Below are 19,340 nucleotides of genomic sequence, written 5' to 3'. Positions count from 1 at the left end.
GCATCCCCCTCCTCTCCAGCAGCCCCCCTGAAGGAGAGTTGCCCGCGAGCGTGGCCCATATGGAGCAGCACAACCAAGGACATGGCAGCTAGGCAGCGTAGACAAGACTCTGCCCTCACATCCCATCATGCAGTTGATGCTGTAGGGTGTGGGCAGAGAGTATGGCCGCCATAGCGTTGCTGGGCTGCCTGGGCAATCTGCTGTGGGCCCTGGAGGCTGTGAGTGGTCCTGTGGGCAGGTGGGGTGGGGAATGGGGAGCAGAGCGGGGGCAGGGCCAGTGCACTCGGTCTCTAAAAGGTTTGCCATCACTGCTCTAGACTCTAATTTTTTCTGCAAGTCACTTCTTAATAGTTTCTTGGTACCTTCCCCAATAAACTCTTGTTTATTTCGAAACAAGAGTCAATTACCTGCTTGTAACAAATCCACTGGAGAAGACATGTTTCTGTGGGAGACTTGTATATAATCTGCACTATTTTCACCTTGTTTAAACAGTGGCATCCTCAAAATGATTAATGTAATATATGTGTGTGTATGTAATTTTCCAGTAATTTTATACTGTTTCTGTGTCTTTGTGAGAAACATGCCAAAGTACAGTAATATCAAGCCATAATTATCAGGAGTACACCTTTTGCGATAACCTGGTTCATCCTAACCCTAACTTTAAATCTGCTAGGATTGTTTTGATTTTTATTATGCTGCGTAAGCTTGTAGTTGGAATTCTAAAGACTGATATTGCCAGAAAGTGGCTTTCCAAAACTATGTTGATCTTACTTGATTTGAAGAGAGGTTGTAAAACACTGTGGTTTTACTTTTAAATCTTGCTTTAATACATGAAAAGAAAGAAAAAAAGAACTGAAGTTTTTCCAAAAAATCCATCAAAATAGAAGAAGTGAAGAAAGGAAATATGGGAACTTATGTATCATATAAACGGGCCCCCAACCTGTGGGCCGCAACCTGGTAATGGGCCGCAGCCTGCTGGCCGGCGGGCTGCGGGACAGGCTGGCCAGTGCGCACATGTGTATGTGCACTTCCCCACTCGCGCTAGCCCTGTGGCTGCGAGGCGCGAAAACAGGATGCCGTGCCTTGGGCACAAAAATGGAATGTCGTTGCGCCTTGGGGTGCAAAAACAAAATGCCATGCCTTAAGGTGCAAAAATGGGATGCTGCTGTGCCATTGCATGCAAAAACAGGCCGATGCCATGCCGTGGGGCATGAAAACGGGATACCGACATGCCTCGGGGCACAAAACGGGATGCTGCCGTGCCTCGGGGTGCAAAAATGGAATGCCACTGTGCCGCAGGGTGCAAAAACGGGCCGAAATGGCACTGTGCAGTGCAAGAACAGGGGAGGGCTAGTGAGTTTCACGCAAGTGCTAGTCCCGCCCCATTTGGATCACACGTATGCTTGCGGCCCCATGCGTGTAAAATGCTTCCCCCTCCCTTTCCCTCCGAGAAAGGTTGGTGACCTCTGATATAGAAAACCACTTAGCCTAATTTTTCAACATATTGTTAAACCTTAACCACATGGAATAATACCCGATTAGTTTTTACATTTCATCAGTTGAGAGCTAGTTGATAAACGGAAAACAAACATATATTAGCAATCTAAAAACTGAGTCATATTGCCTTTCCATCATTGCAAAATAGTATTTTCTGCTACACCCCATGCTTTATATATCCATAATTCTTGATAAAGGGATAGGTGCCAAGTGTGTGATATATAGTGGAAAAGTACAGTCCCATGTTTCAATTATATTGATCTTTGTAAAACCAGATCAACACATTTATGAATATTATCCAGGGATGTGCTGGAATCAGCCCATACCAGCTTGCAAGAGCTAATCGTTAAATTTTTTGGAATTTTGTGAAACAGGTGAGAGCAAAGCTGAGTCTTGATGGCCTGATCAGCTAGTTGGTAACTCGCTGGATAGTGATGATAGCAGTAACACTGTCAGAACCAGTTGTTAAAGATTTTACCAGTGCATCACTGATATCCCAAAATGGGGCTTTACTGGAACATGCTCATATGACCTAAGTCTGTCATTTGCATGATGTATTTGTATACTATGGTACACTTATAACATAATTAGATCAAGAGTCAAACTTTTAAAACTTATTTCAATTGTGTTCACAAATTTGAAAAAGAGGATTCTGTTGGATTTGCCTCATCTGAAGACATAAGAAGCACAATGCATTTAACATTCTTTAGCTGTTGGTTTGAATACAGAATATATAAGTTTTTATTCTGGAATCTTGGCAAATAACTAAGGTCCATCTTCCTGTTGCTCTGTAATTGCTTATTAAAAATACTATTGATTACTATGTAGTAATTTCAGAGATTGAGATGCTAATGCATCTGTGCAATCAAGGGATTTGCATTGAACGTTCAATCATTTGCAATTTATGGCAATCCAGATTCCCTTTTCAAGAACACCAATAGTTTAAAAACGTAATGAGCAATACTCCTCTTTGACTATTGACTTCCTTGGAAAAAGAAATACTTGCAATTTTCAAAATTAGTACATGTCCATGATTATCAGTGGCTCTCATTATAGCCTAATCAGTGCTTTTCCAGTGGATTTTCCAGGACTATCACTGCACATATAATCTAGTTGAAGGTCTTCTATAGAAATGAAAAACTCCACATTTATTTTTTAACTGGTTCATCATTTTCATTTGTTGCAATGAGGGGCTCCCTGCAGTTCAACTGATTTGAAAGTGTCTGGGTTAAATGTTTGCTAATTGCTGCTTTTAGTTGGAAACTTATTCTGCTATTAGACATCTCCTTAATATAGTAGTTACTATTGAAGTCAAACTACTTAATCATTTCATACGTCATATAATTGTTTCAATTCTGAACTGGGCATGCAGAACATTTTGAAAACGCGTATAAATATAATTAAAGTATAATTTAAATGGGCGACAATTTCTATTGCCTTGCAGCAAAAGTTCCAGGATGAATTTAGAAGTATTGTTTTGTATTTTTCTTTTTTTCTTGCAAAAACATGTCATTTAAACGATCCAGAAGAGTACCATCCCATTTCTCCTACGTTCCTAGGAAGGATCTATAATAGCTTGCTCTTCCATTAGAGCATTAGAGGCATTTTCAGTAGAGGCATTTTCAGATAAGATAACTCAATTTAGAAGTCATATTATTTTCATCAAAATACATTTTTTGAAATACCTAATAGAACATCTTTTCAGGGAAACAATAAATTTGAAGTTATTCTATTTAGTTTGGAACTATCAAAACTAAACTTCTGACTTCCGGTTCCAGATTGTGGCGCTCGCAGCTGTGCGAGGAGACTGCTCTCCTCTCCAGCTGACTCTCCGCTGCTGGTAGACCCTTAATCGGATCGAAAAGCCGCCTTGGTGACGAGGTGACGAGGTCATCGTCGTCCTTGGGAGAGCAGCAGCTTCTTCCCAGGACCGAGATTGCTCCTTTGGGCCAACAGTGGAAAGAGGGGCCAGTAAAATGGCTGCTGAAACCAGAAGTCAGAAGAACATCTAAGCACAGGAAGCACCGTGGTTGAGCTGGGTGAGACTTTTTTCTCTTCCTCTCTTGGTTCTCCTTTTTGTGTGTGTGTGTGTGTGTGTGTGTGTGTGTGCCTGTAAAAAGCACTTTTGAAATCATTTCCCTGCTCTGAGAAGGCGGCGTTGGTGAGTGTGGGAAAAAGAAGCTTATGAATTGAATTAATTTAAAGTGACTTTTTCTCTCTCTATTTTTACTTTATTTTTTATTCACTTTGGGGTCTTGGAAAATCTTTTTAATATTGAATATTATTTACTATTGGACTTTGTCTACATCTGAAGAATTCTATTTTTTTCTAATTTTCTGATCTTGTTAATGATATTTCTGGTGTCTGGGAGGAGATTTTATATTCTACTGAGGATACCTTGTGGATAAAGTTAAAGTTGCACTATTTCTTTTTCTGTTAGTGAGATTGGCTTTGACCTTCAGACTACCATAAAAAGGAAAAGATAAAGAAATTCAACAGCTGTATTTGTGGGGGTGGATACTGATTAAATATTCTTTGAACACAGCCTCTACTAAAGATATAGATTGTTTCTAACTTTCCTTGAAATGGAGAAATCTAATGTTCAACTTGACTATAAACTTATACTGGAAAAACTTTATGAAGCTACTGACCAAATATGTTTCCAAATAAAAGAGTGTACTATGGCAATAAAAAACAGACATTTTGCTTTGAACTTACAAATTGACCCCCAGACTATATCTGAGTATTTTATAGATCAAAAAACAACAACCAATTAAGATTAAAGAAGATTCTACGCACGCTGATGAGATCTCCGAGGAACCAAAAAGAACTGTAACTGAACCACTTACAACTTTAAAATTAACAGAAATGAACAGACAAGCTCAACTAACTGAAAACTATGGCAGCTTGGATAAGCATCTATTAACTACAAAATTGGACATAATTGAGCCTGTTATTCAACAGTTTCAAATGTGGAGACTTGACTCTTTAAAACAACAAGGGATTACTTACAAATGAGCTAGGTCTTTAAAACAGAAAAGGAGACGCTCTTGTTTGACTCAAAGGATACTACAAGGCATAAAAAGTGATTTATTCATTGATACAGAGGCGGTGTTATGGAAACCTGTTTGGCATAAAAGAAAACCTAGAATAAGATTTAAGAGTTTTGATCTAAGGCTCTATATATTGGATTTTAAGGCTTACTAGATATGGATTGATTTATGGCTTAAGACGGTTAAATAAGATGTTAGATTGAATAAAAATTAATTTAAGATTTGAATTTAATAAGAAGATGTTTATCTATATATTAATAGGTTTGTTGTGGTAATAGTAATTTTGGGAGGAGGTTATAGGAGTTTGACACAGATATTGAGGGAGTGATAGTTTTTTTTCTTTTTCTCTTTTTTGAATTAATATTTTTACTATTAGGAATGATAGCTATTTTGTAATAGAAGAAGAATAAGAAAGAAAAAAGAAGAAGATATGATATTAACAAATGTTTATTGATTATGTTATGGAAAAAGGGACTGGGGAGACACTCGAAGTGTTAATTATGTATTTAGAGTAACAATATGGAAGACAGTAACTGAAATAGTAAAGCTTTATACAGGATTTGGACTTATTTAAATGAAATGTTACTGATTAAGAAAAAAAGAAGGAACATTATTAATAAATGAATATTGATTGTGTTAATGGGAAAAAAGGTATGGGGAGACATTTGGAGTGTTAATTATGTATTTATGTTACAATATGGAATATAGCAATTGAAATAGTAAAGCTTAATATAGGATTTGGATTTATTTAGGTGCAATCTTATTGATGACTGTTTTGACTGACTTAGTTGTCCTTAAATATATTAATTTGAATATAATATACTACTAGAGAGAATAGAGAGGGGTGAATTTTTTTTAAAATGATTTAATTTGAACTTTACGAGTATGATTTTGTATTTGGACAATTGATTGCCTTGCCATCACAATGATTCTTAAGCACTGGTTTGTAAAATGAAAAAACTAATAAAACTTGTTTTTTTTTTTTTTAAAAAAAAAACTAAACTTCCCCTCCCACCTTACTGCTGCATTCTTTAGCATCTTTGCACATCTGCTCTAAAATCTATATTATATTCTGATGTATATATGTTGAGAAATCTTTTGTGTTTGGCAACATGATATCCAGTGAATATATTCAGTAATGTACATGATAATCATTTTTAAAAATAAGTAGTTAATTGACCTACAGAAGCATCTATAAGTACATAAAATATTAACAGAATATTTTATTAGCCACTTCTTGTTAATGCAGAAAGTTCAATGGATGCTTCCTTTAACCATCAACCTCTTTACCATCCAAAATATGATGGACCATCTCCATCTTCTAGCCTATTTACTGTTGGTGTTTTGTTTTTAAAATCCAAAAATGGCTTGGGACCTATACCAGTGTCTTTTAAGATGTTCAAGGGAATATCTTTATTAGAAGATACACTTGATGTAGCAACTGTAAAAGAGTTTTAAATGCTGCCATGGTGCTTTATTCATGTTTCTTGAGCTTAGTGGCTGGCAGGCAAAATGCAAGGCTATGGCTCTTTGTTAAGTGTGTGTGCTTTTACAGGTTTTTGAAAAGGCTGTAAATGAGGCAGAAAACCAGCAATTACCAACTCTAAGCCACAGTACACACACACACACACACACACACACACACACATTTATGTGGGTGGGTGGGTGTATAGCAGACCCAAGGTTCAAACCTTTTGTCTCTTTTTCCCTCCTGTGCCCCCTAATGGACTGCAAATGGATCATTTGTCAATATTCAAAATAGCAGTACACAATTAGTACTGAAAAGACTGGCCAAAATAGTCTTAAAAATAAATACCTATAAATAAAGGATGGAGTGGTTTCATTTTCTTTAGCAGTCACCTTGAACGAATGTTTGAAACTCCGGTTCATTAAAAAATCTGCAACATTTCTATGACAAGATTGGCCAGTCAGAAAAGATCTGTCAGCTAATTCATAAAGATACTAGCAAACTATTGTGGGAAGAATCCAGAGAAATATTTTGGTGAATATTAAAAAGGCAGAATATATTTCTCCAAAGGAATAATGGAGAAGATCTTTAAAAAGGCAGAAACTTCTCCCTCCCCCCAGCCAGAAAACTCAGCAGAAACGACCTTTTAGAAATGTAGATGTAATAATCCATTCAGGAAGGTTGGACCCAGGAAGCTAGAAGCTGATGAAATTAGGAAGACAAAAACCCCTAAAATTTACATACCTGAATTCTAAGGACAGGAAACATAATAGGATTAACTCACCAATACCAAAAGGACACACTCAGACTCAGGTCAAAGTACATGACACAGGAAATACAAAGCCTCAAACAGGAAGTCCAAAGGAGGTATAAAAAGCTTACCACTCACTGCTACATGTGGTCAGCTTTCCCAGAGCCATCTTTCTGTCTGACTCTGCTCTTCAATAAAGTGCCACCTTCTTTCTAAAGCAGTCTCCATTTTGTTTATCCCCAGCTGGACCCTGATGAAGATTTTTCTTTCAACAGTATCACCATTAATTGAAAGGGATGCAAATCTAGCACTTTCTTTTCATTGGAGCAATTAATGCTGACTTAGATATAGAATAAATAAAACATATAATAATCAGTTCCTGCCATTTTTAGCATGCTGCCAATATTTGTTGGGAAAATTGTGGCCAGGGCTAAAGTAAGAGGCAAGTTTTAGAATACTTCAGGATTCTGTTACACTTTGGACAAAGAGTGAAACAGTTCAGAAAATATATTTTCTTCTGAAATACTACTAAGAAGCCTTCCTTGGTGCCTTTACAGTTATTAATTGTACAGCAATATTTTTATATTAAAAGAAAGGGATTACTTCAATCACCATTTTTTAAGTTAGCAAACTTCAAAAGAATACACAAGTTTAATAAAAAGGAAGTAATTTTGCTTGTGTATGAATACCGTTCAACATACCATATATGCCGGCGTACAAGGCGACCCGGCTTATAAGATGACCCCCGTCTTTGTCTCCGAGTTGCATTCCTAGAACGTCGTCTTATACGCCGGAAACTACCAGTATTTCTGGCGTATAAGACGACTCGGCGTATAAGACGACCCCGTCTTTGGCGCCGATTTTAACGCTTGTGGAAGTTGCCTTATACGCTGGCATATACAGTATCTTCAAAAGACAGATGTGAGAGATTATTACCAGTTTTTTTAATATATTATTATAACAAAGAAGGAGAATATATGTGTCTGTGTGTGTGAATATACTCAACCCTTGTTATTTGGATTTTCTATTTCTGCAGATTCACTTACATGTTTCTGTAAAAGTATAATTTTCACTGAATGCAGTCACAACATTGTTATATTCAACCGTAAGCAATAGGGAAAAAAGTCTGAGAGCTTATTATGCAACATGAACACAAGCTACACCAGGAGAAATTATGTTCCTGTTAACAAATGTGTTACCAAATCTCTATGTTTTGATAATAGTTCACATGTTCTCATTAGGAGCCATGCTTCAATAACTATGGTTTCCATTTCCACACTGGTTTTTAAGATCATAATCTCGACAAATACAAACATAATCACATACAAAATTATCCATACACACATGACTTGTGTTAATGACACAATGTGATTATATACATTGTAACAATTAAAGCAAACTTAAAGGAGAAGAGTAAGAAATATCTATCTATCTATCTATCTATCTATCTATCTATCTATCTATCTATCTATCTACCTTTGTTTTCTGAGGTTTTTGCGAGTGTTTGTATGTAGGTCTTTGGTTATTTGGGTTTTCTCCCTCGTCAAATTGGAAGTGTCTTGGCGACGTTTCGACGAAATCTCATTCGTCATCTTCAGGCTAATGTTTTCAGCTTCGTGCTTCTAGGAGCAAAGATATCTTTATATATATCTTCGAGGAGCAAAAAGATCTTTATATATATCTTTAATCAACTCAACTTTTGCCTAAGACTTTTTCTTATCTTTTGGTCAGAAAAAAACTAAATCAAATATTGATATGTAACATATATCAATAAACAAATCAAGTATATATTTATCCTTCTGGTATAGAATCATTCTTCTTTTGCTATCTGTCATGTATGAAAAGTCCATAATTGTTGATATATTATTCCAAATATATTGAAGACAAATACACATAACTCTCATATCCGGCTATTGGTTTAAAGTTATGTTGACAGCCCATAGTGTGGCAATAATAGAAAAAGACACATGATCCAATATTCCGCATTTCCAATAGTCGGCAATTGTAGCAGATCCTTAATAAACATTCTCTTGGGTGTCAGATATGTGTGAAACAAAACTTTTTTTTGTATTAATTTAATTTTCAGATTAAGAGACTATTTTACATCTTTAAAAATAAACTTCCATTCAAATTTCTTTTTCCAAAGGTCATGTAAATGTTTAATATCAGTTTTCATCAAATTGTTTTCATTTCTTATAAAATCAGTTGCTGGCTTAGATACTTTAATACTACAAAACCTGTCATTCATAGATCTTATGTGTGATATTCAAAGCTCATAAGTACATAGATGAGTGAGAATGAATCTTCAGTTCATGCAGTTATGAAATATCAGGTCACTTCCTCAGTTGATTTAGGGATGTATCATAAAAAATATTACAAATGCTTTACTGTAACAAACCCAAATCTTATATTATTCTCTTTCCAGCAATGACCTATTTTCTTGATGCATCTGATATCTTCAATTCATACACTCTAGGTTATTAATTTTTAGAAGCCGTTAGATGATTTTGTTATACAGTGAGCTGTAGTACATCTTATCTAGAGATTCTTTGTTTTACCTCCCTTTTTTAAAAAAAAAACACACACACATACCTCATTTTCCTGTATGGCAATCTTGCCTAAACTGGATCTCCACTGCACTTTTTAGAACTCCTGTTAGCTGAGCCAAATAAATACATAATTATGATAGAATTGATCCAAAACATCTGAAGAGATCAGATTGAGCAAAGTCCTTTCGGCCTTGAAATGTAGATTTTTTGGTCATAAAAATGTATAATATTTTTCAAATATTTAAATATTTTTTAGACAGGAAGAGATATTCGCTTCTTACTGTAAAAAATAAGAAATTCACTTTAAAATTTATCTGATTTGTTCAAGGTTTTATAGGTAATAAAGTGAACTGAGATGTGGAAAATCTTAAACTGCTAGAAGCAAGTGAATCTAAAACAGTGGTTCTCAACCTGTGGGTCGGGACCCCATTTGGGGTCGAACGACTACTTCACGGGGGTCGCCAAACAACGCAGTCCGCCATTTCCCCCCCCTTTTCCACAGCTGTGCTACTTCCTTTTATTCTATTGGCTTTTGAAAGCCAATAGAATAGACTCTCTTGAATAGAGTCTAATTCTATTGGCTTTCAAAAGCCAATAGGAATTGTCCAGGCTGTCTCTGCCCTGCTGAGCCCGCCAAAAGTCCCATTCTGCAAACGGTGCTGCACCAGTTGAGTAGTCCTCGACTTACAACCGGTTGAGTAGTCCTTGACTTACGACCGGTTGGGGGTCGCAGCATTAAAAAGGTTGAGAACCACTGATCTAAAGGATTCTTTGAAATAGTTATTATCCATTTATTTGTACTCCTCAAATTTTTAAGTTGCCCAATACAGAATGACTGGTGGCTTCAGAGTTAAACCTTTCTGTTTAAAAGGCAGAGATAAAATGGGTAGCATTAGCCAAAGCATTTCCTATAGGAAGCTAATACCACATCCACTCATATACACAGGTATACATGTCTGGTATTTCCTTTTCTTTCCTAAGATAATTGATCTGGCAGATTGCCAGTTCAATTCAATTAGCCACAAAGAAAGTTAGTCAATAATCACTCTGTCATGAAGGCTCTTCTGCTTTTTTAATTTGATTGACAGAAGTCCTATCTTTATTTTGCTGTCATGTAGTTTTTATCAGTAATAATAGATTGTTGGCTGTTTCAGCAGATACTGAAAAATATGGTAGATATTTGTGGTTTTTAAAATACTTTTCTATAACAGGAGTTCTTAAGAAAATTACTTTTTCAGCTACTCTAGCCTTTTGAAATACCTTTTAAATTGTTTACAATCATTTGTGCTAATATAACTTCTGAATGTCATCTTCTATGCCTCACACGTGCCAAAAATGATGAAATTAATTTGATGATTGTACGAGAGCTTTCTGAAAAATCATTCTTTTAAAGTAAAATGTATCCTAAATACTTCTTATCAATACAAAACCGCTATTATTATCTGTTATAGAAAGCTCTGACAGAAATTCAGATTCAAACATTGCATCACAGTTGGTATAAAGTTATTGTAGCTGCTTTTCTTTGGTTGATAAATATGGGTTCATGAAGGAGCTGACTTTTAACTCTAAGGAAAGAGGATGTTTGTGTAACTTTTCTATGTTGCATATTGGTTTTTCCCAAGTTTCCAAATAAGTACTGATTTTTTTCAGTGATATGATATGATACAATAGGATTACAATAGTAATCCTATTGTATCATATGTATGTTCCTTTCAGTCCATGTACTGTGGCCTCCAGTTTGCTTGGCTCAACCTAGAACAAGGGTGTCAAACTGCCAGCCCGCGTGTTGTGATTTCTCGCCAGCCATTGGATCTGACAGCTGAGTCTGAGGACTCAGATGAGGAGGAGGGCCTGGAGTGACATTAGAGTCAAAGGAAGGCTCTGAGGAGCTCCAAGACTTACGGTCAGATGAGGAACCTGGCCCCTCTACTCGCGCTCGGGCTGAGACACAGCTGTGCTGGGAGCCTGAGTTGGACAGTGCTGAGGAACAGCTGGGACAAATCCCGGATGCACGAATGCACAGACAGAAGAAGTAAGTGGGACAGAAGAATGCAATGGGTTGGCTCCAAAGGCAAAGGAGAAGATATTAGGAAGCCATGCCTTGGCTGAATTATAAAAGGGGAAGGTGTGGGAAGTGCTGGTTGCCAAAGGCAATTGTTCGTGCTGAAGATCGATTTTCTGTGGACTGTGTTTGTTTGCCTTGGACATTGACTCAGGTCTGTGAAAATAAAATGAATTGGTTTTTTCCTGCGGTTCCTGCCTGTTTCTTGGAAGAGGGGTTTCTCCTTGTGAGTACAACAAGGACGCACGTAAGCTGGGACAGAACACCGTGGGCCGGTTTCATCATACCAAAGCCGTGCCCACCTCATTGCTGGCAATGGAAAAAGAGTTGTGACACGTCACGTGATACGGCAAGTTTGATACCCATGATCTAGAACAAAAACTTCTTATCAATGTTTGATTACCATCAGTAGGGTTCAGAATTTCTGCAATAAGGGCAAACCAGCTCACAGAACTGGATAAAAAAAATAGAAGCATTAGCTCCTGGAAAAAATGATATCTGAATATCTATGGAGATTCTCAATCATCTAGATCATAGTTGTCCCAAAGGTGCTTTTCCAAAAGGCAACTGGACTTTCCTGATTTTTTTTCCTTGAAAACATAATTCACTTCTTATCCAAGAAGCTTCTTCAGTTCCTGAAGAACTGAACTGAAGAAGTTTCTTGGATGAGGTGCAAAATATTTTCAAGGAAAAAAAAACAAAACAAGAATATCCAATTGCCATTTGGAAAAGCACTTTACAGTAAGATTATGTCTGCTGATTGGGTATTAATCTTGCTGAAATCAAGAATTCAAAGGTTGCTGAAAAAGTTTCAATAAATTCTAGGCTTGTAGGGCTTATTGTTCAGACCAATCCAAATCAATTACTATGACATATGTATTGAGTTTGAGCATCATTTGCATTAACAAGAAATTGATTATAAATAAGCCAAATGTATATTGTTTAATCAATGCAGTGCAGTGATTTTATTATACATTTTATATAGTTTAAGATTTTTTCCCCTAAATTTTCTTGTTAGATAGTTCTATATGCAGTTCCTAAATTTGCAGTGTTCTGATGATTGACAACAGTATTACCTCAGAATTAGATTTTAATAGCTTTCTGTGTGAATAAATGTTCAAAACTTTGGGTCCTGAAAAATTCTGCATGACATTTTATATTATTGTCTCTTACTTTGAGGCAATGCAATTTACACTAAAAAATATAAATGATTTTAGGAGCTTTTAAACTGATTTTTTATCAAAATGTAATTGCCCTTTGAATCCCCTCCCCCCTCATTTTTGTTCACTGTGATTCTTGTACAATTTATCTAGGCAAGCTGATTTTGGAAAACATCTTTATAATGAAATAGAGGTGTGACTTTTCAGGAAAGCAGTTGTTGCTCTGTCTAAAAAGCCATCAAAACATATGTTATATATGAAAATGTATGTGCTGTGTAACATATTTGTGTGATCATCATAATTAGTTATATTGGAGGATGAAGTCTTAAAATCTTCCTGCCTGAGATTATTAGGAATTAAAGTTCTTGGAGGAGAGAATATGATAATTACTCGATAGAAAGAAGAGTGGAAAGTATAATTGTATTCTTTTCTTTTCATCCTTTCTTTCTTTTTTCTTCTCTCTTACTTTCTATCTTTTTGTTCATTTTTATATATTTTTACTATATTGGAAAATTCATATGAATAAATAATTAAAAATTGATTTCTAACACATTTGGTAGGTATCAAGTTGAAGAAAACTGAGCCATTCTGTTGCATTTAAGTGAAAAGCTCTGAAATAAATTCATGAAATTATTGTCTTCCTATCACTTCTCATGTTCCTTGCTACCTCACTACCTTGGTTATAGTGAAGCTTTTGCTTATCTTTCTTCCTCTAATAATTCTGAAAGAGAGAGACTAAATCTGTTCATCAAACTCAGTAAAAAGGTAAAACCTGATCCCTTGCCCTCCATTCTCTCTTACAGCATGGTATAATAATGGAGGGGGATATATTTTAATTAATATAATAAATATTTCAGGTAAAGCAGAATAGAAAATGATCTGTTGAGACTCTTTGACTAATCCATTTTTAGATTGAAATCAACTGCTTCAAAACATTGATATGGAACTAATTATTTATTTATGCAATCTATCAACCACCTCAGACTCCTGGGTATTAACATTATTAGGATGCAAAACTACAGGGATATATACTTTTTATCTGAGGGTGTAGGAAAGAGAAATTGATGTTTTAAAAGTCACTTGTTCCTGTCTTGTTCTACCATTTGGGCTGCCTTTCTGAAATTGAATAATCTTATTTCCATGTTTGCTTCAGTGTTTGTGATTTCTTGACAGATGTTGGTGTTAGTAGTTTGAAGTCCTTAGTTCTTTGGTCTCTTTTTTTGGAAAAAAATCTGTTCACCTATGTGATTATCATAAGATTTAATTGGTGCAGAAGGTAATCTTTTTTGGGGGAAGTAAATATCCAGTATCTTTATGAGTCTAGAAGTTCTGTGGGTCTTTTCATACCATGTCATCTAGCAGTGGAAGAAACAAATGTTTGGTCTCCTTCCATTTATTCTAAAATTTATGCTTATTCTGATTAAATTTTGCTTAAGTGAAAACATTAAGTATGGCAATCCAGCTGAACACAAATGTTTCACTATAGTTTTGTCTTTGTATCTCATGAAGAAAAATCTTCCTCGTAACTGTAACTGTAAAATCTATTGACTTAACTGATTAGCCTTATGTGAATAATATTTTTGTAAGTCAATAAAATTGTGCTTCATTTTGTGTATGAAATTAGCTTTTTGGAACATAAGATATTGTTATAAAGCTCTTGATTTGCAATATATGAATCTGGTACAGTATTGGAGATTTATGGGAGAAATGCTCATATGAATGCAAAGCACTTGGGGAACTATGAAATTATGAAAGGGCATTCAGAAAAGGTACAAAGAATGTGTTTTATTTCTGAATATACATTATACCATTAGATTATAGCGATCACACAAAAAATATGTCATTTTTCTCTCCTTTTTTTGCCCCCCATTATTCCTGTGGATTTCAGTCTACTTCAAGCATGTCCAACCTGTGCCCCATGTCACAGTAACACAGTATTAATTAATCAACAAAGCATTAAAACTGCAGTTTCTGAATATGGTCTTCTTCTTCTGTGCATTTGTTTGTTTTAAATTTCTTTGCTATTTTAGTAACCTGGAAGTTTTATTTTTTTCCATTTAGGTGCTTGGATGTTCCACAAATCCAATCAGTATGTACAGACTAATTTGATTGAACCAAACTCATTTTTTTTTATTCATTCATCACATTTCTACATCACTCATATCACCTAAGTGACTCTAGGCTGCTTACAATAAAATTAATTATGTTGACAAAGAGTGATCAGTTGAACAATTCCTTCTCATGATAGCTTTGTTTGTTTTTCAATGTAAAACAAATTACTAGGCTGCTAATTAAAGGAAAGGAACTATGGGGAGGAATGCTGTTTAAACCCTTTCCCTTTCTTTGACTTGTTTGCTCATAGTTATCCTCCTCAAGCAGCTCTCTCTCTCTTTCTCTTTCTTTTTCAAAATGTTTATCTTTCCTTTGTAAGGAAATATGCAATTGGGTGCCAATTCTGCCCTTTAGTACTAAGTTATTGGACCATCAGCGATATCCTTCTGAAATCTGACATGCTTATTTTATTAGAGCAATGTATAAAGTCATCACCGTTGCTAGTCAGATTTTAAAAGAAGAGTACAGAACAATGAAGCATTCATAAAACCAAAATATAATAATTTTAAAGAAAAAGTTAAGAACCCTCACAAAATAAATACCACATCAACATGAAGGAGAAATACTCTGATGTTTTTCTAGAGTTTATTGCAAATAAAGTTGAATAATGTCTGTTCTTGAATGTATTTGTTTTGTCTTGGATGTCTTTCACATCATATTCAGAAGATGACAGTGTCACAGATTCTGTAAAATTACTTGTCAAAATGAGATGCCATTGATATCTTAAAGGAGAAAAAAATGTTGCACACATCATCATTTCCACATCAGTGTCCAATATTCCATACCAATAGGTCCATAAAATATGCAAAAGCTCAAAATTGGAGGAACAAGGGAACCCCAACGGAAGAAGAGATCCTGCATAAAATTCTAATATGTGCTGAGATGGACAGGCTTACAATGTTTATGAAAGACAAAACGGAACACGAATACCTCGAAATCTGGGGCAAATTTTACTGCTGGTATGAATTAAGAACTGCTCGGACTTCAAGCTAATGATAGAATTAAAAGATATACATAACTGTACATATAATTGTATATATAATTGTATTGTATAAAAGATGAGGCTTATATAGAGGTTAAGAACAATGTATTAAATTTTTGTGGCCGCAGGATGTCCCCTACTCCTCGATGCACCTCCTTAAGGCCCACCTCCAACTCCACCACTACCTTATACCAGTCCCGAAGTCTATTCGGAACTCCCCTGTACACGCAGGCTTGACGCAGATCTTGGTCCAGCCCGGCCCGAAAATGATGCACCAGCAGGCGCTCTGGCCACGAAGAATACAATCGGCCAGCTAACTTACGGAAGTCCCGCACATATTCGATAGCTGGGCACTTCCCCTGCTGGAGCGCAAGGAGGTCCGCCTCGGCTCTCTGCGCTCGGGTGGGATCTTCGAACCTCCCATGCGTCCAAGAACAGGCCCGCGCTCCCCAATTCACGGGCATGGTCGCTGTACAGGTCGGCCGCCCAGGCAGCCGCCTCTCCGTGCAGAGCAGCGGTGACGGCGCCGACCATGGTCCATTGAGAGGCATATAATTGGGCATATTGATCTAGATGGCTTATAGCCTGGCCCAGGAACATTGCCAGGTGATCGGGATTGCCGTCAAACGTGACAGGGATAGGAGGGGGTCCCCATGAACTCCCCGGACCCCATGGTCCCAGGGTTTGGCCTGACCCGATGTTGGCATATCTGGGTACAGGTCCCTGCCGTTCCACGCCCCCTCTCACTGCAGGCCCTCTAGCCACATTTCTGGAACCAGCCTGCTGGGCTGATTGCGGCTGACCCGGCGGGCCGCCCGACGGGAGACCCGTGAGGGCCGACCCACCTGCTGGAGGCGGCAACCGCAGCCACGGACTGCTCAGCCGGAACCTGGATGATGGAGTGCGCGCCGCAGAGTCTTCTTCCGACTGCCACATGTTGGAAGCACCCCTGTAGCTCGCCTCGCCAAACCGGTGTCGCAAAATTTCCATCGTATCTTGGCCCGGAGCCGTTGAATAGCTCCAGTCCTCATCGTCCTCGGAGGTGACACGCCTCTCCCTCCATCCCGAGTGACTGGGTTTCGGCTTGGGCGTCAGGGGTTGCCCGGTCTGCACCCCGGTCAACGCCGGGCTTTGCCACCACTCCTCCTGTGGCTTCACGGCCCCTGTCTCTTCCACTCCGGGTCCTGGGTTTGCGGCCAACAGCAACTTTGGCCGCACCACAGGCTGCTCGGCCGCCTGGTCCGGCACCGGCACGGCCTCAACACCGTCGCCAGCCTCCACCTCCCCCTCGGCCAGGGAAACGCCCTGCGTGCCTTCCGCCATATCTCTCTCCTCTCTAGCAAGCACAAAGGTGAAGGAAGAAAAAGGAGTGCTGACTTACTGTCAAGTGCATCCGAAGTCGTCCGTGAGTAAGAACAAAAGGAACGCCGGTACACACTGAACTCACCAATTGATTTATTGTGAAGATGAAACAAAGTCAGCACTGGGAGTGGTTTTCTCCCAGCGCTCTATAACTGTGTGCCACACCCTGTGCTCCCGCCCCCAACTCCAAGCCAACATCCGCTTGAATTGGATAAATGCTCCACCTTTTCCCTGTGCTCTCCCTTTCGCCGACGGAGCCCCACCCCCGCATCCTTCTGTCCATGCGTCCGGTCCGCGCATTACCTTCCCACCGCCAAGCTCTCCCTGCCTACTGGCCCCTCTGTCTGGTAAGTAACCCCCACCCGCTACCCCCGCTGGATCCCCCTGTAGTTGCAGAGGGTCCCCGTCCCACGGCGACGTGCCGGCGGGCATTCGACTCGCCAACCGCAGCTGCCTCTCGGGGACTTCCGGGTTTGCCGACAGCAGCTGAACCGCGGGGAATTCCGGGCTTGCCGCCCCCAGCTGATCGTCGGGGAATTCCAGACTCGCAAATAGACCAGCGCCCGTTTGCGCCTGTGCGTCAGCGCGGAGAGGCGGGCCAGCCAAGTATCCCTGCTCAGACCGGGCTCCAGCTGTGATGGCTTGTTGCTCGGTGGTTGCCTGAGGTTTTGGGCTGCCGTCTGCTCCCCCCCGTCCCCGTTTGCATGTCAAGCCCTCGGGAGCTTGACACTGTGATAGGAACTGATAGGAAAATTCACTCTGGAATGTCATGTTTGTCCATTGTTGTTTTAATTGTATTATGAATAAATTTTTTAAAAAAATATATATGCAAAAGCAAGACACCGCTATTGTATTATATTCATGTAAACACCCATTTAGCTATAAGACAAGAATGCATAAAGGAAAATAACAATGAAGGACTCAAGAGGTAGCATGTATTATTAAATAAGACAATGGTGGAAAAGTACAGAGGAGTGAAGGAAGATACTTTGCATTGGGACTGAGTGCAGAAAGGAATTAAAGGTTAATTCATGAAGGAAAGCTAGTGATTTATTATGAAATGAAAATGGGTAGAAGGGTTTTAATGATTACTAATAACACATAGCACCCTGTTACGTGAGTCCCTAAAATCTGGTACACAGAATCATAATCTAATAGTAATGATCCCAAGGAATTTATATTAGTCGATTGCTCCCTTGCCATTCTTGAAAAAATGGATTTTGGAGTGTAGTATAAGACACAGCTTTTTCATGCACATTTTACTATTTTATGACTGTACAATGCTTCACATTTAGTTCCAAAAGTTGCTTTAGAGTATGCAGGAATGTGAATGTAGCAACTGTTTGCAACTTTTTAAAGCAACCACATCTTGTTCCAAGTTGCCTTCTTGTCCCAGGTGTCAGAAAATTTGGAGACTCCTCCTATACAGAAATCTGAACTACCTAAAGTTATTTTATACTGACATGGACCTCATTGTATACACCTAGTGATAACTATTAACCTCATTGTTTCAAACAGAAATTGAAATAAATAAAATGGAAATGAACTGTACAATGACTCTGGGATCATACCAATAATTAAACACTCTTCATCCCCTTTTTCTGTTAACATGCTTACAAGGCAGATCAAATTGAATTATAATAATTCTAATAAATCTAAATATCATTTTAGAACAGAATATCATATCATCTGTACACATGCAGCAAGAATAGTGTATGCTTTCACACATGACTGTATCCATGGAGGTTAATATTAATATTAAGGTATTCAAGGATGAGCATGTTTTCCTGAGTTGAAGTAAAATGAAGTCAAGATGAAAGAGTCTGGAAGTACAAAGGGGGAATGAATAATGAGTTGCCTAAACTCCTGGGTCCAGGCTTTATGACACTACTTTTTACATTTTGTCAAGCTTTTATCATCTGCTTTACTATACTAAGAAAACTGTGTTTCAATGTGTTTCCTGATGGGCTGTTCTATAGTTTTCCTCCTGGATAAGCAAACCCTGTGTCTAAATATAAATAAGGAATAATAATGCCAAAACACACATTATCATAGGTCAGTGATGGCCAACCTTTTAGAGACTGAGTGCCCAAACTGGAACCCCAAACCCACTTATGCATCATTGGGTGCTGGGTGGGTATGGCCCGTTGGCTGGGTGTAGCCCATTGGGTGGGCATGGCTGTGGTGGTAACAGCAGACTGGGTGGGATTAAAAAGTTCAATCAATCAATTCCAACTTTGCAAGATCTTTTTTTTTCCCCGCGAGAAGTTGAAATTGACTGATTGATTGATTTTTTTTTTTGTACATGGCAGTGGAGGCCTAAAGTGAAAAGATTTTATAAAAC

The 19,340-nt window shown here is 38.1% G+C and overlaps 2 protein-coding genes across 6 annotated transcripts in view; one reads left to right on the top strand and one right to left on the bottom strand.

Moving 5' to 3' along the window:
• Positions 1–19,340, top strand: part of LOC120312740 (E3 ubiquitin-protein ligase parkin-like) — a 489,002-nt gene that overhangs the window by 94,214 nt on the left and 375,448 nt on the right. The window lies entirely within an intron of this gene.
• The window catches only part of LOC120312739 (proline-rich transmembrane protein 2-like), a 38,213-nt gene continuing 34,509 nt past the window's right edge, over positions 15,637–19,340 (bottom strand). For all 3 annotated transcript variants that reach the window (XM_039353867.1, XM_039353868.1, XM_039353869.1), the window contains one exon: positions 15,637–18,819. In XM_039353867.1, coding sequence (XP_039209801.1) covers positions 15,953–16,957 — 1,005 coding nt within the window. In that variant the 5' untranslated portion in view covers positions 16,958–18,819 and the 3' untranslated portion in view covers positions 15,637–15,952. The remainder of the gene's footprint in view (positions 18,820–19,340) is intronic.

Source organism: Crotalus tigris, unplaced genomic scaffold (assembly GCF_016545835.1).
Source record: "Crotalus tigris isolate CLP2741 ecotype Arizona unplaced genomic scaffold, ASM1654583v1 scf7180000018526.697782, whole genome shotgun sequence".
NCBI lineage: Eukaryota > Metazoa > Chordata > Lepidosauria > Squamata > Viperidae > Crotalus > Crotalus tigris.
This window is presented reverse-complemented; position numbering and strand designations above follow the sequence as displayed.